Genomic DNA, 25,382 nt, shown 5'->3' on the forward strand with positions numbered 1-25,382 from the left:
TGAAACACACACTCACTCACATAAGCAAAGTACTGGGTGATTTAAGATAATAAAATGTGAGGCTGGATGAACACCGCAGGCCAAGCAGCATCCCAAGAGCACAAAAGCTGACGTTTCGGGCCTAGACCCTTCATCAGAGAGGGGGATGGGGTGAGGATTCTGGAATAAATAGGGAGAGAGGGGGAGGCGGACCGAAGATGGAGACAAAAGAAGATAGGTGGAGAGAGTATAGGTGGGGAGGTAGGGAGGGGATAGGTCAGTCCAGGGAAGACGGACAGGTCAAGGAGGTGGGATGAGGTTGGTAGGTAGGAGATGGAGGTACAGCTTGGGGTGGGAGGAAGGGATGGGTGAGAGGAAGAAGAGGTTAGGGAGGCAGAGACAGGTTGGACTGGTTTTGGGATGCAGTGGGTGGAGGGGAAGAGCTGGGCTGGTTGTGTGGTGCAGTGGGGGGAGGGGACGAACTGGGCTGGTTTAGGGATGCGGTGGGGGAAGGGGAGATTTTGAAGCTGGTGAAGTCCACATTGATACCATTAGGCTGCAGTGTTCCCAAGCGGAATATGAGTTGCTGTTCCTGCAACCTTCGGGTGGCATCATTGTGGCACTGCAGGAGGCTCATGATGGACATGTCATCTAAAGAATGGGAGGGGGAGTGGAAATGGTTTGCGACTGGGAGGTGCACACAACCAGCCCAGCTCTTCCCCTCCACCCACTGCATCCCAAAACCAGTCCAACCTGTCTCTGCCTCCCTAACCGGTTCTTCCTCTCACCCATCCCTTCCTCCCACCCCAAGCCGCACCTCCATCTCCTACCTTCTAACCTCATCCCACCTCCTTGACCTGTCCGTCTTCCCTGGACTGACCTATCCCCTCCCTACCTCCTCACCTATACTCTCCTCTCCACCTATCTTCTTTTCTCTCCATCTTCGGTCCACCTCCCCCTCTCTCCCTATTTATTCCAGAACCCTCACCCCATCTCCCTCTCTGATGAAGGGTCTAGGCCCGAAACGTCAGCTTTTGTGCTCCCGAGATGCTGCTGGGCCTGCTGTGTTCATCCAGCTTCACATTTTATTATCTTGGATTCTCCAGCATCTGCAGTGCCCATTATTACTGGGTGATTTAGTTGTGAGGGAAGATGGTGATGTAATGGTCACGTGACTGGGCTAGTCATCCAGAAGCCCAGTCTAACGTTTTGGGGATATGAGTTCAAATCCTGTCATAGTAGATGGGGGGGAAAAAAATTGTCCAGTTAACCTCTGTCGATTGTCCAGGGATGGCAGTCTGCCATCTGACCTACATTTGACTCTTAATAGCCCTACTGTCACTCAGGTCAAAGGGCAACTAGGGATGGACAATACGTGCGAGCCCAGCAATCACCCACGTTCCAGGAATGAATGTATATTTTTAAAAAATCTCTGAAATAAAGTCAGAAAATGTTTGTTTGTTTCTGGAGGAAGAATCAGGACTCGCATTTCAGGTTTAAAAGAACTGCAAATGCTGGAGAATCTGAGATAACAAGGTGTGGAGCTGGATGAACACAGCAGGCCAAGCAGCATCTTAGGAGCAGGAAAGCTGACGTTTCGGGCCTAGACGTGATGAAGGGTCTAGGCCCAAAACGTCAGCTTCTCTGCTCCTAAGATGCTGCTTGGCCTGCTGTGTTCATCCAGCTCCACACCTTGTTATCTCAGATTTCAGGTTGTTCATATTGGAGAGATGTCCGAAATATCATTTAATTATAGAATCCCTGCAGTGTGGAAACAGGCCATTCGACCCAACAAGTCCATTCCACTCAGACTCATTCCCATCCCCCTAAATTTCTCTTGCCTAACCCACCTAACCTATACATCCCCTGAACACTATGGGCAACTTAGCATGGCAATCCACCTAACCTGCACATCTTTGGACTGAGAGAGGAAACCGGAGCACCCAGAGTAATCCCAAGCAGACACTGGGAAAATGTGCAAACTCCACATAGACCGTTGCCTGAGGGTGAAATCAAACCCGGGTCCCTGGTGCTGTGAGGCTGCAGTGCTAACCACTGGGCAACTGTGCCGCCCCCTAGAAAGAGAAATAGAAGCAGCAGATGGCCATTCAGCCCCTCTAGGCCTGCCTTTACTGTATATAAAGCACAGTAGATTTATAGGGAAGCAAGAGGATTCTGAATCCTGTCCGATGAACGTGAGAACATCAGAAATAGGAGTAGGAGCAGACCATTCAGTCCCTGAGCCTGCTTTTCTGTTGAATAAGGTTCAGCCTCATCTGCCCCAGGTCTCAACTCCTCAGCCCTTCTGCACCCTGATTATGCAAAAATCTATCCCGCTCCACTTTTAAGTACTTATCACAATTGAGCCTCCACAACTCTCTGCGATAGGACGTTCCAGACATTCAGTACCCTCTGAGAAGAAATTCCTTCATGTATCAACTTTAAATGAGTGCCCCCTTTAATTTGTAACAATGTCCCCTGGTTCAAGATTATCCTCCAAGTTGAAACACTTCAAGCCCCCTCAGAATCTTGTATTTCAATATGATCACCCCTCATTTTTCTGAACTGTGCTGAATAGAGACCTAACCTTCCTTCTGGAGAAGGGCCCCAACCTGAAACGTCAGCTTTCCTTCTCCTCTGATGCTGCCTAGCCTGCTGTGTTCCTCCAAGCCCACATTGCATTGTCTCTGTTTTATTTCGCCCTTTTTCCTCTAATTTATTGCTTTTCATTTTTAGGTGTGTATTAGGTTTTTGTCGCTCTAAACAGATTTGAAAGATTTCACAAAGTGTCCGTGCTCCTGGGTGTCAGCAAGCATGGTTTAAACGCTACCCCTGCCCTGATCAGCAAATTGGTGTACATTGCACTCTTCACGCTCCTCCAAGTCACTAACATTGATAGTTAATAATTGAGGTTGTAGGGCTGCCTTTTTTTGCAGTTAAACTAGTTGTCTTCTGTATGTTAACTAATCCTGATTCAATTATGCTACATTATCTCCATTACTGTATGCTCCGAAGCTCACGATCATAAAATGTAGGAGCAGACTGTTTCCCACAAGGGAAAGTAACCACTTTGTATCTACTCTGTCAAACTTCTTAGAATTTTACATTTTTCAATAAGGTCTCCTTTTTTTTCTGAACTCCAATGAGTATGAGCCCAACCTGCTTATTCTCCCGTCTGTTCTCCCGTTCTTCCAAATCCAGAGTCAATCTAATGAACCTCCTGGACTGCTTCCAATGCCGGTATATCTTTCATCGGATAAACAAACCAAAATTGTTCACTGTATTCCAACTGTGGTCTAATTAGTGTCTCTTAGTTTTGGCAAAACTTCTTGCTTTTTTTCACTCCCTTTGAAATAAAGGCCAACAGTTTATTCATCCTTCCCGATTATCTGCTGAACTTGTCTGCCAGCCTTTTGTGATTCATGAAAGAGTTCCCAAATCCCTTTGTACTGTAGTTTTCTGTAATCATTCTCCATTTAAGTAATATTCAGCTCTTCTGTTCTTCCAGCCAAACTGCATGTTCTCACATTCATCAACAAAAGTTTTGGGTGCTCACTTAACCTTCTTATCTACTGTTCTGTACATGCACTCTGCCATCCTCGCTGCTTGCCTTCCTACCTAGTTGATGCAATCTGCAAACTTGACGACTACATTCACTTTCCTCATCATGACCAAACATGTATTGTAAATTATTGTGATCCTAGCACTGATCTGGGTGGCACAGTGGCTCAGTGGTTAGCACTGCTGCCTCATGGTGCCAGGGACCCGGGTTCAATCGCACCCTTGGGTGACTGTATGGAGTTTGCACATTCTCCCCATGTCTGTGTCAGTTTCCTCTGAGTGCTCCGTTTTCCTCCCACAGCCCTAAGATGTGCAGGGTAGGTGGATTAGCCATGCTAAATTTCCCATGGTGTCCAGGGGTGTATAGATTAGGTGGGTTTGGGGAATGTGTCTGGATGGGATACTCTGAGGATCGGTGTGGACTTGTTGGGCCGGAGGGCCTGTTTCCACCCCATAGGGATTCTATGAACTTCTATGATCCCTGTTATACGAGTTTGCAAGTTGCCTTTCCTGAAAATGTTTCCTTTATAACAACTGTCTCCTTTTGACTTCAATATGCAGGCGAACTGTGAAAATCGGGTTGGTAATGGATCTCAAGAAGAGAAATTTGTGGAATGTCTATAGGATTTCTTCTTGGAGCAGCTTGTATTAGAACCCATCGGGAACAGGCAGTTCAGGATTTGGTGTTGTGTGATGGGACAGACTTGATTTAGGGAGCTTAAGTGAGGGAACCCTTAGGAGGCAGTGACTATATATGATAGCATTCACCCTGCAGTTTAAAGGGAGAAGCCGGAATCAGATGTAACAGTATGACAATTGACTATATAGGTAAGTACAAAGACATTAGAGAGGAGTTGGCCAGAACTGACTGGAAAAGGGAGCCTAACAGGGAAGGCTGAAGGGATCAAATGGCTGACTCTTGCTTCCATCTTCATGTTTTCTATACTATCCAAACTTACTTGCTTAAGTTTGGTTAGTTTCTTCCCTTTCTGGAATTCTTCTTCCTCACTGAGATATATCTTTGCAGTGAGTCATGGACCGTTTCTCTGAGTGTCAGTCATCGTTCTTCAACTTTCTTTGCTGCTCAACTCCTTTTAAAGTCAATATATCCCACTCAGCCCATCTCCAAATGTAATTGCTCATATTCAAGTTTAGGATAGAAACCAAAAGAACTGCAGATGCTGTAAATCGGGAACAAAAACAGAAATTGCTGGAAAGGCTCGCTCAGCAGGTCTGGCAGCATCTGCGAAGGTGAAAACAGAGTTAACATTTCGGGTCCGGTGACTCTTCCTCAGAAACGGACCTGAAATGTTAACTCTGTTTTATCCTTCAAAGATGCTGCCAGACCTACTGAGCTCCTCCAGCAACTTTTTTTTTTGTTCCGGTATGGAGGGACTGCTTTATGAGAGGTTGAGTAGGTTCTATTGGTACCCATTGGAGTTTAGAAGAATGAGCACTGATCTTATTGAAACATCCATGTTCCATGAGGGACTTGACGTGGCAGAGTGTAGAGAGTTGCTTCCCCTTGTGGAAGAGTTGAGGGCCAGAGGGCATCATCTGAGTAAGGGCTATCCATTTCAGGTAGAGATGGGGCAGATTTGTTTTCTGAGCGGGGAGTGAATTTGTGGAATGCTTTACTGCAGATGGCTGTCAAGGCTGGGTCATTAAGCATATTCAAAGCAGGAAAGTGGACGCGAGGGTTATCAGATCAGCCATAGTCTCATTGACTGACAGCAATTAGATGGGCTGAGTGGCTTACTCCTGCTCCTCAGGCTTTTGTTCGGTTCTCCTAACCATTGTTTCTGAGCAACAAGCATAAATGTTTAGAACCTCTTTAACACTGTAGATCTCTATGACTGTGACATTGGGGGTTTTGTGCTGCCTGGGTTCATGTCCTGCCAAAAATGTTGATGTGGGCCAATTGCAACTTTTAATAGGCTGTGAAATGACCGTGGCTAAAGATTGAGACAGAGGTGACGAAGCACAGTGTTTGTGTCCAGGGGCCTTAGCATTTGGTTGCAGATTACGTTGAGAGATAAAACAAAACAAAGCAGATAATTCTCTAAGGAGCTATTTAGAAAGCTGGCCAGCATTTTTATTTTGTAATTTATTTTGTAAAACTTTATTACATTGGTTAATTGATTCACATATTTTCTGATTTTTACTTCTTGATTTAGAGACCCAAGGCCAACCAATCAGAGAGTCAACAAACACATCAACAATGATGTCAACTTGCGTGTTCAGAACCTTGCCATAATAGTCAGACATGTAAAGAATTACTACCAGGTATGATACCTCCACTGCTGTGCCCAGCTTCCTGTCTTCTGTGGTTTTGACTTTTCTCAGGGACTGCATTTACCAGATGTAAAAGATATTTCGGTTATCTTCCACGCACCTTCCCCACCCACTTCCTCTGTGCTGAGTAAACCATCTCAAATTCAGACTCCGAGAACGTCTTTGCTTATTTCTTTTGTAATTTTGAGGATTGAAAAAGATGACGGCATTGAAAACAAGCTGCAAATTCATTGTCCAACCTGTGTATGTGTTTGTCGCATTAGTTATGGTAGTTAAGTGCGTTAGCGTTTTGAGAAGTGTTAATATATTGGGCCAGATCTACATCCTTATTCCTCCTTTCCCTAGTCCTGTCAGGGGACAGTTTCAAAAGCAGCAGGGTGACCCCCATGCCCCGGAATACCACCCAAAGGGCCCTTCACTAATTGCGAACAGTTGTTTGTTAGCTCACTGAGCCACTTGTGCTGTATGCAGACATTTCATTATCGTTCCAGACAACTGCATCAGTGCGACCTCTAATAGAAGCATTGGTGTTCTGCTCTGTTCCAAATTTATAGGATCCTCTGTGGCGGTGGGTCTGATCACTTCCGGTTCTGTTTCCTTAGCAGCGGCCTATGTACAGGGTCTGTTCCTGTGTTTATTAATGGAGTCCTGTATTGAGAACTAGGCCTCCAGAAATTCCCTTGCGTGTCTGTTGTTTGCTTGCCCTAATATAGTCGCTTTGTCCCTGTTGAACTGATGGCCATCGTTGTCTGTGCATATGGAGACAAGCGAATGCTGATTGTGCCTTTCTATAAGTGAACAACAGATGTGCGAGGAAGTTTCAGGAGGCCTGGTTCTCAACACGGGACGCCATTAACAAACATGTAGAAATAGACCCTGTATACACAGCACTGCTAAAGAAACAGAACCAGAAGCGACAAGACCCGCCACACCAGAGGATCGTCTAAATTTGGAATAGAGCAACACTTTTTGTTTAGAGGTCGCACTGATGATGTTGCCTAGAAAGGTAATGAAACGCCGGTACACCATGGAACAAGCAGCTCTACGAGCAAACAAACAACCGCATCCAAGACCCGAGCTACAAATTTTCACCAATTGCAAACCAAGTGAGGAGTTACGAGACAGTTAGACCTTGGACCTTGACAAATAACCAAACAAACTTCATTTGCCAATTTGTAGAATTTTCATTTGGAGGATATGGGGGATATGGTTGCTGACTGGAATTGTGATTAGGAGCAAGAATTCTAACTTCTCCTAATCACAGGAGCAGTGGTAAATCGCTTCACTGTAACTAACCCCACAGCCAATCACAGGAGTGATTCTAATCTCACACGTGCTTCCTCTTGGTGAATTGCCTTTTCACATCTCAGCCCAAATTGGCTCAGCCCCTGAAACCTAAGAGAAACAGAATCTGTTGCTTAATAAATTTGTTGTCCTGGCCAGTAATTATGCTTCAACTGAAACAGATTATCTGGCCATTATTATATTGCTGCTCGAAGAAGCCTGTGTGCCAAGTGGTTGCTACTTGAGGATTTAGACAAAAAGAAGCCCCAGGGGTGTTTGTGAACAAACCTCTGAAGGAGGCAGGTCCTCTTCATAAACCACGTGGGATTCTGGGCTTTTAGAGATCTAGATGACAAAAGCCAGGAAGTTAAGTGTTTTATAAAACACGTGTTTACCCCGAGCTGGAGAACAGAAAAATGCAAAGTGTTTGCAAGGGGTTCAAGAAAAAAATTTGTCAAATGGATGCAGGGAATGAGGATTACAGTTTCCTGGATAAAATGGCGAAGCTGGGATTTTCTTCTCCCTAGAGGAGAGAAAGCTTGAAGTACATTTAACAATAGTGTTTTCTTTCCCTAAGCCCTTCACAAACTTTTTCCCATTGACTGAGGGATTGATTCAGGAGGTTACAGTTTTAAGGTGATCTTCAAAATGAACTGGAACGATATGATGCAATGAGTGTCTGTGTTTAACTGAAAAGTCTGGAGGGTAGCGTTTTAAAAGAGAATTGGATGTATATTTGAAGGAGGAAAAATTTTTGGGGACACTGGAAAAGAGCTGTTGGAGGCTAACTGGATTACTGTTGGCTCCTTCAAAGCTGTAGTCTTCTACAGTCTAACAATGGCTACACTTGTAGCAAGGCACAGTTGCTCAGGTATGCCCTGAGGCTGTGGAAGGTGCTGCATAAATGTGCATTCGTTCTTTCGTGGAGGGTAGGTTTTCATGGCTTCCTTGGGAGAAATCCTGCTTCTGGCATGATCTCGAGTTGGAAACGAATAACAAAGATCAATTGGATATCACAAAGCTTCAGTGTTGGCGATACTGTACGTGGTAGGTAGCTTCAATGGCTGATTTGCATTCTGGAAGTCTATAATGGGACTGTTATTCTGATTACAAAACTGTTGTCTGGAGGAAGTTTCAGCATTTGATTTGTTAGCCACTGTGTTTATAGTTTGGCACAGTTCCTCCTTAGTGAATCAGCTGTACGCAGATAAATGGTGGGGGAAGTAACAGCCTTATCCAGTTTACATCAGAATAAATGAGATACAAACAAGACATGGAGCTTTGAGATACTCTCTGCGAATATATCGTTGGTTGTAAAAGCATGATTTATTGATGTTGCATTTTGCTGGCTTTAATTTAGAGACTACTTGCTACCGCTGAAGAAGTCTAACTTTTGAATGCATATTACATCAAATGTGGCTAACAATTTGCGCAAATGCTCTTGATGAAGCCCTGTTCCTTACGCCTCCCCATTCTGCGCGCACAAAGGGAATTGTCCCTTTCCTCCATCACCCATTGACTGCCCTCTGTTAATGTTCAATACGTTAGATCAGGCACTGGAGTGGGCAAGTGCTGGGGGGGAGAATTTATTTGCTGTTTATGCCAGTGGTTACGTACTCGGACCAAAAGTATAAATGTGAAGCTAACATCCCCTTGCTTCTTTCCAAAATTTTGAGGATTATAATACATAAAAGGCAGCTCTTGTGAAATTACTTGTGTGTTGAGCCCTGAGTGTGTTCCAATTTCTTCTGGAATGAGAAAGAGAGATTCAGCCCTGATTAGAATCACATTGGCTCATGCTTTTAAAAATATCAAGGAGTTGTGCAGTAGGGGTGGATACGAACTAGATAGCTTTCAAAGGGCTGCCCCAGCTGTGATGGGATGAATGGCCTCCTTTGGAACTGCAGGGTTCAGTGATTTTCATTTTGTCTTCCTGTCTACAAGTTTGCTGAGCTACAGAATCACAGATTTACAGTCACAGTACAGAAACAGTCCATGCTGAACATAATTCAAAGCTAAGCTAGTCCCACCTGCTTGGCACATATCCCTCTAAACATTTCTTATTCATGTAGTTTTCCAAATGTCTTTTAAATTTCTGAAGGAGGGTCTAGGCCCAAAACATCAGCTTTCCTGCTCCTCTGACACTGCTTGGCCTGCTGTGTTTATCCAGCTCTACACCTTGTTATCTCCGATTCTCCAGCATCTGCAGTTCCTTCTGTCCCTGATACAATCCCACAAGAGGTTGCCTTTCACTTCTGTGTTCATCACTGTCAGTTTTTCTTTTGGTTTTGTTCTGCTGTGGTGTGAATATTTGATTTATTGTCACACGTACTTATTGCAAGTACAGTGAAAAATGCTGTTTAGTGTTTAGAGAATGGGATTTAGATCGGTGTCATACTTTACTGAGAGATTTGGTTCCTAAAATGCCCCTCTCCCCCCTCAAAACTTTAAATCAATTTCCTATCTTAATATCTCTCTGTGACACATCTCATTCCGCAGTGCTCTTATGAAGGAACTTGGGGTGTTCTCCTTTATTGATGGTGCTATCTAAAGTGTAGGTGGTTGTTGGGCTCGAGCAGTGACCTACATAACGACCCACTGTCTTTGCACTATTGGTGAAGTTGAAAGAGAAGAGTTAGCACCAGTGTAATTGACTAGAATTTAGTGAGTAGAACTGTTTTAGGTTCAATGGCCCTGTTTTAAAAAAAAATTGAATAATGACTTGTCACAAATGTTACATGGGGGAGAGAAGAGTGAGTGTGTGTAACCCCCACAAATCATTTTAATTCCACGTAAGCCATCAGTTGAATCATCTACGTGTGTAAAATAGATCTACTTTAAAAAGGAAACCTTTCAAAAACTGAAACTGCTGTTATAAAACAGTTTACACAAACATGAAGCACATGTAAGGGTGCGTAAGGGCCAGAAAAATTGCATTTGCAATTGTAAATCCACATAAGCATCTGATGATCATGTTTTCTCTCATCCTCTACAGTCCTCTCAACCCCACACCTCCCAGTCTCCACCCTGTATATTGCTCCTTAGATACCCCTCTCTGATCAGTGACGTAAGCTTTAGCAGCTCCAGGACTTTCTACCCCTATCCAGCTGGGATCCTCCTCCCCTTTCAAATGGTTGCTTAGGGTTATTTTGACTGGCAGTGGTCCAAAGGGCCTTTTTCAGTGTTGTAGATCACTCTCACAAGTCGTTCCCAGTAACGTTCATTGATGGTTCCCTGTAATTTGACTTCGGATTGCAAGTAACATTCTGATGAATCTGTGCTGCACTCCTTCCAAGGCCAGTATCTCCTTTGTAAGATGGAGCAATAGACTGTTCCGGATCACATTTTGTGCAGTGTTTTATCAAGCTGTTGCAAAACTTGCTCCCATTATGAAGCTACACAGGTTAACATTGCATGAAACTTTTTTTGATTCTTTCAGCGCTCACCTAATGTGATCTGCATGCGTCAATGCCAAAATATCTTTGCATGTTCACCCACCCCCACCGTCACTGAGCTTTACAACCAGATCTGATGGACTTCATTGCACACAGTCTCGTGTTATGGTGAGGAAGTTGAACCCCTACAGTAATGAAAACTGAAACACCCAGAGAAACTTGCCTCGCCTCATAATCTACTGAAGGAAATGGGGAAAACTGTATAACCTGCCTTTCGCCTCCCAATCTGTTACAAAAAAGAGGTTAAATGAAATGAAATCCTTACACTCACTCTGTAATCAACCAGTGACAATTTATTTACCTAAGTCTAGCAGTGAACAAATTAACAGAACCACGAACAAACCGATCAATTCCCCCTTTCCTACTATTTCTGAACAGAACAAAGTTCTAATAGTATGTTGTTCCAATAAATGGAAGGCCCACTTGTATAAAGCAAAGTAATAAGAAAAATAAATTTAAAAACTAGTGTCAGGATGCATCTTCCAGTATGATCCATGCCTTTTCCTCTATTCTTCAGTCAGAAATTCTTGCTTCGTCAAATCCTTATGTCAAGAATATTAGCTAAGAATGCCGTGATACCTTTTAGATGGTACTTAATTAAAGAATTTAACGTGGCTAACCAGTAAACAGTCTGGCTCTTACTGTCTGCCATGTGTTGAAGGATTTGTAGGTCGACATTCCACTTTTCTGGTCATGTAATGAAAACATTTTCCTTGACCGTTTATCCCTGGAGTAGGATTTCAACCCAGTGTTCTGGCTCAGAGGCAAGGACACTGCCCATTCACCACAAGACCTCCACTTTCTCCTGATGTGGTATTTTTATGTCACTCACTTGCGCGTGCTGTCTCTCTCATTTGTCAGATCATAAGCCATTGATTCCATCTGCGTCCACTCTGAGTTCATGGCTCATCTGATAGTCCTCAACTTCACTTTCTTACCTTTCCCCCACTGATTTCCTCCCAGATTAAAAATCTATCTATCTCAACCTTGAATATACTTAATGACCCATTCCACAGATTCCACGCTGAGAGAAGTTACTGTATAATTTACATGCTGTAAATAGGTTCAGTTTGTTTGAAGATTCTGGACATTTTGTAGGGCATGGCTGAGTGGACAGGTCTACAGTCAGTAACAGCACTTACTGTTAGATCTTGCCCTGCTAACTGGCTGCATGTGCTGTGTTGCTTTGCAGCCAGGTTCCTTGAGTAATTGAATATTTTCTTGTTGATATCACAGCAGATACCAGCCCACAAGGTTCAAAATGTGTCTGAACTTCCAAAAATGCACCTAGATGGGCTGAAGGGCCTCTTCCGCATTGTACGGTTCTGTGGCTTAACAAATTCAGTTATACTTTGTGATAGCGAGAATTGAATTCTTGTTTGCTAGCTCAGTGGACTAGCCATACGCTATCTTCAGTTATCATAAGGGCAGCAAATTCCACATTAACCCCACTGCAATGTATGTGATTTGACATGTTTTAACTCTACAGTAATGCATGAGAAGCATACAATAGGCTCGTGCCTGAGGGCTGCACTCTTGAATCTTCGGCCCCAGATGGATTCGCACTTGTATAACCACTCACTGCTTCCTCCTTCTCAGGGTCAGAGAGATTGTTTTGTGCGGGTTTGCAGAATTATATTGTTGCCTTGCAGGTCAGACGGAATCAGTTGTACATAAAACACAATCGACTCGTGTTATCTCTGTACTCCTTAATCACTCAAAAGCCTGTGTGCCAGCAAAATTGGTGCCTGATCCTGTATTGAATGGGCAGGATTAGTGTGAATGATGAAGGTATCAGGCTGCATTGCCTCATGCTTAAAGAACACACATTGTCTGGAATGGAACTGCATTCAACATTGCTTAGTACTTACCTCGCCAGATAGTTATCAAATTGCTCTGACATCAGAGGGTTGGCACGGGAACTGTAGTGGTGCAGTGGTAGTGTCCCTGTTGCTGGGCTAATAGTTCCCCTGGTTCAAGTCCCTTCTGTGTGTAACTGTCCCTGAACTGGTTGATTATAAAACTTTGTTAAAAATTCAGAGTATTGGCATTGCATGTGATTTTCGTTCAATATTGATTGACGGTAATTGGCTTCACCTCTTTAGAGCAACTTGAAAAGCATTTTTTATTTATGTGCGGGTTTGAACAGTGAGCTAATGAATGCAGCTGATTTGGAAGGTTAGGGTTCATGTCTCCTCCTAGAGAAATGAGGGTAAAACTGAGATTGATCAGTAAGTTTGCAGATGGTGCACAAATTGGTGGATTGGTAATAGGAGAAAAGCCTTACATTCCAAGAGAATATGGATGGTCTGGTCAGCCAGACTGATCAGTGGCAAATGGAATTCAATTTGGAAAAACATGAGGTGATGCACTTTGGCAGAACAGACAAGGCATGGGAATATGTGATGAACAATAGGATTCTCTGGAGTATCGAGGATCAGGAGGAGCATGGCGGGCATGTCCATTGTCTCCTAAGGTATCAGGACAGGTCGATAAAGTGGTTAAGAAGGCATACAGGATACTTGCCTTTATTAGTCGAGAGCTTAAGAGGGGAAAGGCTATACCGAAAGTATGTTAAACATTGGTTAGGCAACAGCTGGAATATTGTGTGCAGTTCTGGAATCAAAGTGCACTGTGATTACACTGGGGAGAGTGCGCAGGACATTTACCAGGAGGTTGCCTGGGCTGGAGAGTTTCGGCTCTAAAGAAAGATTGGACAGCCGGGGGTTATTTTCCATCGAGCGGAGTAGACTGGGATGGGGGGGGGGGTGGGGTTGCGGTGTGCAAGTGGTGACATGATTGAGGTGTATAAAATTTGCAACCGACATAGATAGGGTAAACAGGAAGAAACTTGTCTTTGGAAGGATCAGTGACCAGGGACTTAGATTTATGGCAAGGGGCAGGAGGTTTAGAGATGATGTGAGGAAAAACTTCACCCAGAGGGTAGAGGGAATATGGAGCTCACTGCCTGGAAGGGTGGGAGAGGTAGACATTAACATTGAGGTATTTTGATGTACATTTGCAATGCTATGGTGTAAAAGTCTATAGGCCAAGTGCTGGAAAATGAGACTAGATAGTAAGGGCTTTCTTGTGTGCTGTAGATCCCTGACTATGAGTCTGAGATTGATAGGAAGCACAGGTTAATATAGAATGAGTGCTGTGTAATTGGACAGTGCTGTGCTTCAGATGTGACTTTAAAGCCCTATTTCAGTGGGTGTGAAAAGTTTCATGGCAATATCTGGAAGAGGAGCATGCCAGCACTTTCTGATGTTTTGGACCATAGTTCCATTGTCGCTGTTAGATTAGTTTTTAAATTTCAGGTTTTTGAATTCCAATCCCACATCTGCCAAGGTGGGACTCAAACCCTGTCCCCAGAACATTGTTGACATTACCGTTATGCCAACCAGTGCTCATTGTTTTGTACCAGTTATGGGTTTAAACCTTTGCAATTAGGTTTCTGGCCTTGTCACAACATCTAGATGGCCCTCATCGGCAGATCAATAACCTTGTCATGTGACTGTGTTGAAGTAACGACCGGACCTGTCTGCACCTTTCACAAAGGTTGGCAAAAACCTTGAAGGGTCTAGGCCCGAAAGGTCAGCCTTCCTGCTCCTCTGCTGCTTGACCTGCTGTGTTCATCCAGCTCAACACCTTGTTAGCTCTTCCAACAGCTTGTGTTCATTGTCCAACTGAGTGTAATACTCTCTCCTAGTTCAATTCTTATCCATCCAGTTGTAGCCAATTAAGCATCTGCACCATTTCTCTGGGAGTTCCCATGCAACGATCCTTGCCAACCTCCATTTCACTTCTGCTGCTGGACCTGCTGTGTTTTTCCAAGATTTTTTACCCCATGTTTTAGAAAATACTTTTCAAACTGCTAAATTAGCTGGAGTATCTTTCATTTTCTTTATTCATTCATGGGTTGAGGTTGCTGCTAGCTAGGCCAGCGGCCAGCATTTATTGCCCATCCCTAATTGCCCAGAGGGCAGTTTGGAGTTGGCCACATTGCTGTGGGTCTGGAGTCACATGTAGGCTAGACCAGGTAAGGATGGCAGTTTCCTTCCCTAAAGGATGTTAGTGAACCAGATGGGTTTTTCCAACAGTTGACAATGGATTCATGGTCATCATTAGCTGCTTAATTCCAGATATTTATTGACTTCAAATTCCACCATCTGCCGTGGTGGGTTTTGAACCTGGGTCCTCGGAACATTATCTGGGTCTCTGGATTAACAGTCCAGCAATAATGCCACTAGGCCATTGCCTTCCATTTCAGGATGTTATGAGAATCTTTTAAAGTGTTGTAATAACTAAACTCCCTTTCCATTTGCTGTTTCTGTAACTGCAGAAAGATTGTCCCTTCTGATCTCAACCCCAAAATCTAGGGGTAGCAGGAATTGAATCGAAGTGGATTCTCATTCAGTTCTAAAAGAAGGCAAAATCAAGTTCTGAGGAAGGATCACTGGACCCGAAATGTTAACTGTTATTTCCTTCACAGATGCTGCCGGACCTGCTGAGCTTTTCCAGCAATTTTTGTTTTTTGTTCCTGATTTACAACGTCAGCAGTTCTTTTAGTTTTTATTAGGCAAACTCAAGAACTGACTAAGGCTTAGATCTCTGCTACATTGCCCTGTACCGTGGTACTCAGAAACTCAACAATTTTAGCCAAATTTTGAACAGAGTCTTTATGATATTCTCTAATAATATGGATCTCTGTTCCTGCCTCTGCTGTCCTTTCCACCACCACCTCCCCCACACATTCCTTTATCTCTCTCTTTAATTGCATGCTGGTACAGAACTTCAATGTTGCCAAAAAACAGACATGAGTTTGGATATTATCAGAGATAATGGGAACTGCAGATGCTGGAGAATTCCAAGATAATAAAATGTGAGGCTGGATGAACACAGCACGCCAAGCAGCATCTCAGGAGCACAAAAGCTGACGTTTCGGGCCTAGACCCTTCATCAGAGAGGGGGATGGGGAGAGGGAACTGGAATAAATAGGGAGAGAGGGGGAGGCGGACCGAAGATGGAGAGTAAAGAAGATAGGTGGAGAAGGTATAGGTAGGGAGGGGATAGGTCAGTCCAGGGAAGACGGACAGGTCAAGGAGGTGGGATGAGTTTAGTAGGTAGCTGGGGGTGCGGCTTGGTGTGGGAGGAAGGGATGGGTGAGAGGAAGAACCGGTTAGGGAGGCAGAGACAGGTTGGACTGGTTTTGGGATGCAGTGGGTGGGGGGGAAGAGCTGGGCTGGTTGTGTGGTGCAGTGGGGGGAGGGGATGAACTGGGCTGGTTTAGGGATGCAGTAGGGGAAGGGGAGATTTTGAAACTGGTGAAGTCCACATTGATACCATATGGCTGCATCAGTTCGCAACAAACAACTGCACCTCCCAGTTGCAAACCATTTCCACTCCCCCTCCCATTCTCTAGATGACATGTCCATCATGGGCCTCCTGCACTGCCACAATGATGTCACCTGAAGGTTGCAGGAACAGCAACTCATATTCCGCCTGGGAACCCTGCAGCTCAATGGCATCAATGTGGACTTCACCAGCTTCAAAATCTCCCCTTCCCCCACTGCATCCCAAAACCAGCCCAGTTCGTCCCCTCCCCCCACTGCATCACACAACCAGCCCAGCTCTTCCCTCCCCACCCACTGCATCCCAAAATCAGTCCAACCTGTCTCTGCCTCCCTAACCGGCTCTTCCTCTCACCCATCCCTTCCTCCCACCCCAAGCCACACCCCCAGCTACCTACTAACCTCATCCCACCTCCTTGACCGGTCCGTCTTCCCTGGACTGACCTATCCCCTCCCTACGTCCCCACCTATACTCTCTCCACCTATCTTCTTTACTCTCCATCTTCGGTCCGCCTCCCCCTCTCTCCCTATTTATTCCAGTTCCCTCCCCCCATCCCCCTCTCTGATGAAGGGTCTACACCCGAAACGTCAGCTTTTGTGCTCCTGAGATGCTGCTTGGCCTGCTGTGTTCATCCAGCCTCACATTTTATTACCATGAGTTTGGATATTCATATCTTGCACTCATCAGGACTGAAGCACGAGAAAAGTAACTTTTGAAATTTGGACAGTTAAAGTGGTTAAGAAGGAGGCAAAATCAAACACTGTCGAAGGCTGAGACTTCATGCATGGTATCATGTGCACTGTTATTTGGTCTGAAGCATCGAATAACAAGGCTCTGACTAATCGTTAAATGAAATAAGGACTCATCTGTCTTCATGTGTTCATGTCTCTGCGCTTGTAACAATCTCTGCAGTTCTAGTCTAGTGTAGTTTCTTAGTCTGTTGTAGCTGCATCCACATTGTACTATTTACACTCAGTGATGTACAGCTGTGTGACATCATCATTTGTTTATTCCAGGGTCCTGGAAGTTTGTATAGCAAAAGGATTCTTCCTGATTGGAGTCTGGTTGGCATGGGGATACAATAGTAACTGTCAACTATCTTGGGGGAGGCGATGGCCTAGTGGTATTATCACTGGATTGTTAATCCAGAGACCCAGATAAAGTTTTGATTCTTGGCAGTGTAGAGGAGCAGAGGGATCTTGGGGTTCATGTTCACAGTTCCCTGAAAGCTGCCACCCAGGTGGATAGAGTTGTTAAGGTGGTGTATGGTGTGTTAGCTTCCCTTAATAGAGGGATTGAGTTCAAGAGCCGTGAAGTTATGCTCCAGCTATGCAAAACCCTGGTTCGGGCACATCTGGAGTATTGTGCCTAGTTCTGGTTGCTTCATTACAGGAACGATGTGGAAGTGTTGTAAAAGGTGCAGAGGAGATTTACCAGGATGTTGCCTGGAGTGGAGGGAAGGCCTTACAGGGAAAGGTTGAGAGAGCTAGTGCTTTTCTCTCTAGAATGACAAAGGATGAGAGGTGACTTGATAGAGGTGTACAAAATGATCAGAGGTATAGATGGAGCACACAGTCAGAGACTTTTTCCTAGGATGGAGGTAGCTTTTACAAGGGGACCTAGTTTTAAGGTGAAAGGAGGTAGATATCGGAGAGATGTCAGAGGTAGGTTCTTTATTCAGAGAGGGAGGGGCGTGGAATGCATTGCCGGAGAGGGTAGTGGAATTGGCCTCATTAGGGGCATTTAAGCGGCTATTAGATAGGTATATGGATAGTAGTATAAAGTAGGGGTGGAGGTTAGATAGACCTTAGGTTTCGGGTAACAGTTCGGCACAATTTCTGACCAAATTCAAACCGGGTTCATTGACCAGTTGTAAAGGTACAATGTGTGATCAGATGCTTTTTGTCTGTTGAGGACAGGGCCCTACGTGTGAATAAATGTAGCTAATCTCTCCATCCCCTCCCAATACAACGATGGGAAAAATCTCTGTACTTTCATAATTTGGAAGTGTGGTTCCAGAGAATAAGTTAATTTAAGAGTCAATTGTTTTATTATTTTCCCTGAACTACAGGAGCAGTGTATAGTGTACACTCTCTCTTTTTATAACCTCTAAACTCATAAGAAGCTTAAATTGCAAAAATTATATGTATTACCTAATCAAAAATTAGACCAGATTATAGACCACTCTGAGCAGGCAGCTACACTTACTGTGGTAATGGACTGACCTGTTCTTAAGGGCTGTGTGGGATGTTACTGTAATTACAAGGAAGCAATTAAGGCTGATGGCTTCTATATACCTGGGCATTACAGTTCGTATCTGGAATTAATTGTACATTTAAACTCAGCAGAACACAGTTCAGTTCAGACACTAAACTGTTGAGTTACTCTAAATTGACTGTATTGTCTTAATCTTGAAGTAATAATGGCCTAATTAGAATACTTTCACCACAAGAACTGGACCGTTTGGTCTGTGTTGCTTTAAAGATCTTCCGTTTCCCTGCTGCTCTCAGGGAGGCCATTTACAGACTGGGGGAGGGGAGGGCCTAGTGGTGTTATCATTGGGCTATTAGTCCAAAGACTTCAGGTAATGTTCTAGGGATCCAGATTCAAATCCTGTTACGGTAGATGGTGGAACTTGAATTCAATTTAACAAAAAAAAATCTGGAATTAAGAATCTAATGATGACCATGAAAACATTATCAATTGTTGGAAAAACCCATCTGTTCCACTGATGTCCTTCTGAGAAGGGACCTGCCATCCTTACCTGGTCTAGCCTACATTGACTCCAGACCCACAGCAATGTGGAAGATTCTCATCTGCACTGTGGGCAATATTTGTTGACCAAGCCAGTTCTGCCCATCCCACGATTAATAAAAATGAAATTTCTTCATTTGAAAAATAGCTGTGATCTGGAATTTTCTTTTTTGTGTAGATATCACTTTGTTGTAAATTGCCCTCATTCTAAATGACTTGCTAAAGCTATTTCAGAGGCTAGCTAAGAGTCAATCACGTTGCTTTGGGTCTGGAGTCACATGTAGGCCAGACCACACAAAGATGACAGATTTCCTTCCCTAGAATTTAACAAAATTTAACAGTTGTTTCTTGTTCACGAACGGACTAGGTTTTTAATTGTGAATTTCTACCGAATTCACATTTCACTATCTGCCATTGTGGGATTCAAGCGTGTGCCCCCGGGATGATGGCCTGTGTTTACTGACCTGGTGTTGACAGATACTGTCACCATCTACCCTTACTGTAACTTCGTTCATGGGATGTTGCTACAGGGCCAGCATTTATTGCCCATCCTTAGTTGCCCTTGAACTGAATAGCTTGCCAAATCATGTCAGAGAGCAGTTACGAGTCAACCAATTGCTATGGGCCTGGAGTCACATAGGTCAGACCAGCTAAAGATGCAGAGATACCAGAGAAACCAGGCCTAGGCTGCTGCTTCATTCATTACGATCATGCAGATTTCTGTCCCTATTGGGCATTAGTGAACTTGTTGGGTCTTTGACTGCAAAACTATCATGCTTTTTGCAATGTTACCAAGACTAGCTTTTAATTCTTGAATTTATGAATCGATCTTAAAGTCGGCCAACTACCACAGTAGGATTTTGGTCCATGTATCCAGAGCATTAATGTGGGCCGTAGGATTCGTAAACTGGTAAAATTGCCACAGCAACACCATCTCCCTCATACCAACCCCCCCCATAGCTCCATCTCTGAAAAGGCTGTTCATTTCATTGGAGAAGGAAAATGAAGCAAAGGGTGATGATCTGTGTTCAGATACACGTCCAGCATAATGTGATTGAATATCATAACAGTTATTGTATTTATTCCCTCTCAACTCTTGCTTTTGATTTAGTACTTTTTAAAAATCGGAATGACAGGTCAGCACAACATCGAGGGCCGAAGGGCCTGTTCTGTGCTGTTATGTTCTATGTAAAAATGCTGTTAACGTCCTTTACATGAAGACTGACACAAGGTACTAATTTAGCTCAACTGTCAGTTCCCTAGCCTCAGTTTCCTCTCTTTGTAAATTTAAAGAAGTTGTACATTTTTATGTTACTTGCCAGTTTACCCTAATATTTATTTTCTCCCTCTCTTAGAATGTTTGTCATCTTTTGGTTTATAAAACTTACTCAGTCCTCTGGTTTACCACAAAGTTTTGCCACATTGTATATTTTTCTTTCAATTTGGTGCTATCCTTGACTTTTTTGGTTAACCATGCTCTGTTTCTCCTCTTCCCAAAATCATCCTCTCTCACTGGGTTTTTTTTTTTGTTGTGAGTCATGAGCAATTTTGTTAAATGCCTGTCATTGCTCATCATTGTTTGTCCTAAACTCCTTTCCAGTCCACTCCTCCAGCTACCTCCGCCCGGATTCCTTTGTAATTTCCTTTTTATTTAATTAAGGTAGCAGCGCTGTTCGGACCCAGGTTTCACACACTCGGAATGAATTGTTAAATGCTACTATGTTGTGGTCACTGTTCCCTAGAGGGGTTTTCTATTTTGAAGTAATTTTAAAAATCTGCCTCATTACACATTAACAGATACAGTTTGGCCTGATCCGTGTTGGGATCAACATGTTGTTTGAGGAAGCTGTCCCAAAAACACTGCCTCTGAACTCCTCCTCATGGCAACTCTTGCCAACTTGACTTTCCCAATCTACATGAAGATTAAAGTCAACCACAATTAACGTACTGCCTTTTATACATCATTATCTCATACCTTATTATCTGTCGTATAGTAGGCCTTAGGTTAGAGGACCTAAGGATTACTCCTACCAGTGCTGCCTTCATATTTCTTATTCCTACACATTTAGATTCTACATCTTTAGATTCTATATCTTCCAATCCAAGATCTTTTCTTACAATTTACTGTACTTATTCCAGACCTCTACTCCCAGCACAGTTCAAGGGGGATCTGACCCACAGCATGGTTCTCTTCTACAGCAGAACTGGTGCCACTTACCCTGTAAACTGAAACCCATTCCACCCACAATTTATCTACCCAATGCCAGTCTGCCCGTGTCTCAAACAGTAATCCTGAAATTATTACCTTTTTTGATTTAACTGGAACTGTTTGAAATCTTTCAACACAACTACCTTTCCACTCCTATGAATGTCATTGGTACTGTCATGGGGGACGATCCCTTCCCACTTCAGATTCCCCTCCAGTCTGTAACTCTGGCACTGAGCAGGCATCAGGACTCCCACTTATAGCTGCAAGGGACAATATGTGCTCCCAACCAACACTACATCCTTATTGCCAACCTAACCTGAATGGTTTCCTGTACCACAGCACTGTGGGTAGATGGGGAATTTGCTCTAAAGACCACGTTGTCATATGCGCAGGTTGCAAGATTCCTGTAACCCTGCCTGGCCCGAGGGTCTTCACTAGCTTCCCTTTTGACAGGTCCCCATACCTGTCTTGCTTGAGTCACACGCTGCTGTCCCTGCTCTCCGTCTTAAATCTAAAGGATGTGCCTGCGCCCTGGGGAAAATGCGTGCAGTATTCGCGGCTTGGACTCCAGCTCCTTAACTCAGACCCAAAGTAGGTTGGGCTACAAACACTTCCTAAGGAAACTTTCACTCTGGATCGTTTCAATGACCAGCAACTCCCACATACTGCAGTTACAATACGTTGCCCTTCCAGCTTATAGTAGGAACTGCAGGTGCTGGAGAATCTGAGATAACAAGGTGTAGAGTTGGATGAACACAGCAGGCCAAGCAGCATCAGAGGAGCGGGAAGGCTGACGTTTCGGTCCTAGACGCTTTCTTGCATTTCTGAAGAAGGGTCCGGGTCCAAAACGTCAGCCTTCCTGCTTTTCTGATGCTGCTTGGCCTGCTGTATTCATCCAGCTCTACACCTTGTTATGTCACCCTCCCAGCTTTCTGTTCCATTTTGTTTGAACATTTTAATCCCCCATTCTTTACTCTTTTTTTATTGTTGTAATAATTGTTTTAATTTTGCCTGATAATCTCTGCAGTAAGTCACCTTGGTATGTTTCAATACATTAGGGGTGCTAAGTAAATGCTAGCTTTTGTTGTTATGATTGGATCAATGATGGTCCTAAACTATTCAAACTTTCTAACAATAAGCAAAGCATTCAAATTGAGCTTGGGCTTTCCATTTCCAACTCCCCACTATTTCGGTGTGGTTCTGATTGGCGAGCGATGATGCAGAGTTATTGGATTATGCATTGTTTTGAACTCATCAGCGCTGGGGGTCTGGGTTAAACATCTTAAATTCTTTTTGGTTGACATTGGCAGAAACTTTAATCCTCTCATCTGTATTTAAAATGAGTTCCAGAGACGTAAGAACAATGTTTTAATTCACTGTAGTTAACACTTGCAGACGCAAATTTAGCTCTTGGTGACACGATCCCAGCTGTTTTCTTAATGTTCGGCAAGTTGGATCATGGAGGGAAGCCTGGCTTTTGGGTCCTATTCAGCTTTTTTATAAAATCCATGCACTGAGGCCCGAGTTCAAGTCCCATCTGTTCCAGCTTTGTAGTAACATCTCTGATCAGATAGATTAGCAGAATAGGTTAAATTAAAAAGAAATCCAAGTTTCGGCGAAGATCTGTAGCTCGGGTTGTGGATGAGGTTGTTGACTTGCTCGCCGAGCTGGCTTGTTCTCGGTCAGACATTCTGTCACCATGCTAGTTAACAATATCAGTGGAGACTCCAATGAAGCAATGTTATCCTACTCAGCTTGGAATTTATACTATCCGGTCTGTTATGGTGAGTAGTGTCATTTCCGGTTTTGATCTGTCTGGGTTTGTGTATGGGGTCCTATTCTATACGTTTGTTGATTTGAAGTATGGATGGAGAACCATGCGTGTACACGGGAATTCCTAGAGGCATGGTTCTCCACCCATACTTCAAATCAACAAACGTATAGAACTAGACCCCATACGCAAACCCATGCAGAACAAAACCGGAAATGACAGTACTCACGATAACAGACCGGACAGTATAAATTCCAAGCAGAGTAGGATAACATCACTTCATTGGAGTCTCCACTGATGTTATCTAGCATGGTGACAAAACATCTGACCGAAAACAAGCCAGCTCGGCGAGCAAGTCAACAACCTCATCGTGGTGATCAGTTTATGGACAGGCTCATAAGAGGCTGCTTGTGTACTTTGAACATGTGAAATTATAACACTTATTGAACAAGGAAAAAAAGAATATCTCAACAGATGGAAAGAAATTGGTAAGATATCATGACAAACAGAAGAAAAGATTTCAAATTTACACTATTCCTTTTATCTCTGGCCAAAGCTTTGCCAAAACTCCAAACTTCAGTGGACTGTCTCTCCTATCTCCACACTAAAGCTTCTCACTCAGGCTGACACAGCTGCAACCAGTTTCTTTTCCTGGACAGATGGTAGAACATCAGTTCTAATTGCAGTCTACGTCAGCCTGAATCTTTGGGAAGTGATTACAGTCCGGCTTTACAAGCTTTACAGGTAGTCAGAAATACGAGTATTTGGAAACTTTAGACGTTTCCAGGAACCTGACACTGTGAAAACAATTTCAAGAGAGACCTGCAACTGCTGCAGGTGTCTTTACTGACTGTTAGGTCTGTAAAGCAGAAAACAAAGTCCAGATGGTATTGCTATGCAGTCGTTAACATAGAAAGCCAGTAGACTTGTCTCTCATCTCCTTGAAGGTATAGTTTACCTTTTCTCCAGGTCATCTAATTTTTCTGTAAACAGTAGCTGGCTTACAAATTGCACACATGGTCAACTTCATTCTTTGGTCAATGGCTTGCCATATAGTTTCATTCAGTAAATGTCCACGCAGTTCTGTTTTACTCTTGTTTTTCCTGCGGTCCTAAGATATGTCTCTCTCCAACACAGGGTTGCAGATTGGCTGGCATAGTGGGAGGACGCCATTCCTTACCTACCACAGTTCATTTGGAATCTCTTTATTGTGTGGTTTGATGCTGTGCTGAGTTTGGATTCTATACAGACAGCAAGGAGAAGGCAAAGTCGAGAACTGTATTCAGGCTAGAATTCTAGTGACTCATCACACATTAATACTATAGACTGCTGTACATGGTTACTGCAGATGTACCCTGCTCTGATCGTACACTTATATTAAGTAAGGGTTAATCAGTCTAATTTGTATGTTAATGTCCACATTCTCTTAAACCTCTGCCAGCCTGTTCAATGGAGTGGTCTGCTGCAGCCTCCAGTGTGGAGTTATCCAGCATTCGATCTCCTCTCCTGTTGGGGTAATTATACTCGGTGATGTCTAGCTCCATGACAACAATTAAAGTTGCCCCAAGGTCCTGCAACCTTTGCATGATTTGAACCTTAAAGTTCTACCTGAGAGGGCCAGATGGGGCCTTTCTTGAGCCTCTCTTCTGTGAGGCAGCCCTTCCTGACTGCAGTCCTCCCTCTGTAGTTTGCTGAAGTGAAGCCTAAATTCTAGGCCCAGATTCTATGAGCATTCTCTCTCCTCTCTCTATGTATGTAAGCACTAATTGTAGCGAGTGAAGAATTAGAGGTTTATAGTTCAATTTACTTGCAGCTGTTTATATAAACAATTGATTTAGCACAGAGTCTTGGAAAGATGAAGATGTTACTACAGCTTTTCATCGTACTCTTGTCAGGACATATATGAGATTATCAGATGATTGCGGCACTTTCTATTTTAGAAAAATATGAGCAGGAGGCGGCCATTTGGCCCTTTGAGCCTGCTCTGCCATTCTTCACGATCATGGCTGATCATCCAACTCAATAGCCCAATCCTGCTTTCTCCCCATGACCTTTGATCCCATTTGCCCCAAGTGCTTTCTCTAGCTACTCCATGAATGCATTCAAAGTTTTGGCATCCGCTACCTCCTGTGGTAAAGGAATGAATTCCACAGGCTCACTACTCTTTGGGTGAAGAAATGTATCCTCATCGCCATCTTAAATCATCTACCCCAAATCCTCAGACTGTGACCCCTGGTTCGGTACACACCACCATCGGAAACATGCTCCCCGTATCTACCCTATCCGGTCCTGTTAGAATTTTAAGTCTTTGAGATCCACCTCCCCTGCCAATCCCTGCATTCATCTGAACTCCAGCAAAAACAATCCCAACCTAGTCCATCTCTCCTCATGCGTCAGTCCCACCATCCCCGGAATCAGCCTGGTAAACCTTCGCTGCACTCCCTCGAGAGCAAGAGCATCCTTCCTCAGAAAAGGAGACCAAAATTGCACACAATATTCTATGTGTGATCTCACCAAGGCCCTGTATAACTGCAACAACACATCCTGTCCCTGTACTCAAAATCACTCACAATGAAGGCTAAAATACCATTTGCTTTCTTTACTGCCTGCTACACCTGCATGCTTACCTTCAACAATTGGTCCACAAGGACAGTGAGGTCCTGCTGCACACTCCCCTCTCCCAATTTACAGCCATTCAGGTAGTAATCTGCCTCCTTGT

The 25,382-nt window shown here is 43.8% G+C and overlaps 1 protein-coding gene across 3 annotated transcripts in view; it reads left to right on the forward strand.

The window, feature by feature from the left end:
- ccdc88c (coiled-coil domain containing 88C) overlaps positions 1-25,382 on the forward strand; it is a 257,529-nt gene that overhangs the window by 16,386 nt on the left and 215,761 nt on the right. For 2 of the 3 annotated variants that reach the window (XM_059648946.1, XM_059648947.1), the window contains exon 3: positions 5,718-5,826. The exons of the other annotated variant lie outside the window; for it this stretch is intronic. In XM_059648946.1, coding sequence (XP_059504929.1) covers positions 5,718-5,826 — 109 coding nt within the window. The remainder of the gene's footprint in view (positions 1-5,717; positions 5,827-25,382) is intronic. 3 annotated transcript variants of the gene reach the window in all.

The sequence above is a fragment of the Stegostoma tigrinum genome, chromosome 10 (assembly GCF_030684315.1).
Source record: "Stegostoma tigrinum isolate sSteTig4 chromosome 10, sSteTig4.hap1, whole genome shotgun sequence".
Classification (NCBI taxonomy): domain Eukaryota; kingdom Metazoa; phylum Chordata; class Chondrichthyes; order Orectolobiformes; family Stegostomatidae; genus Stegostoma; species Stegostoma tigrinum.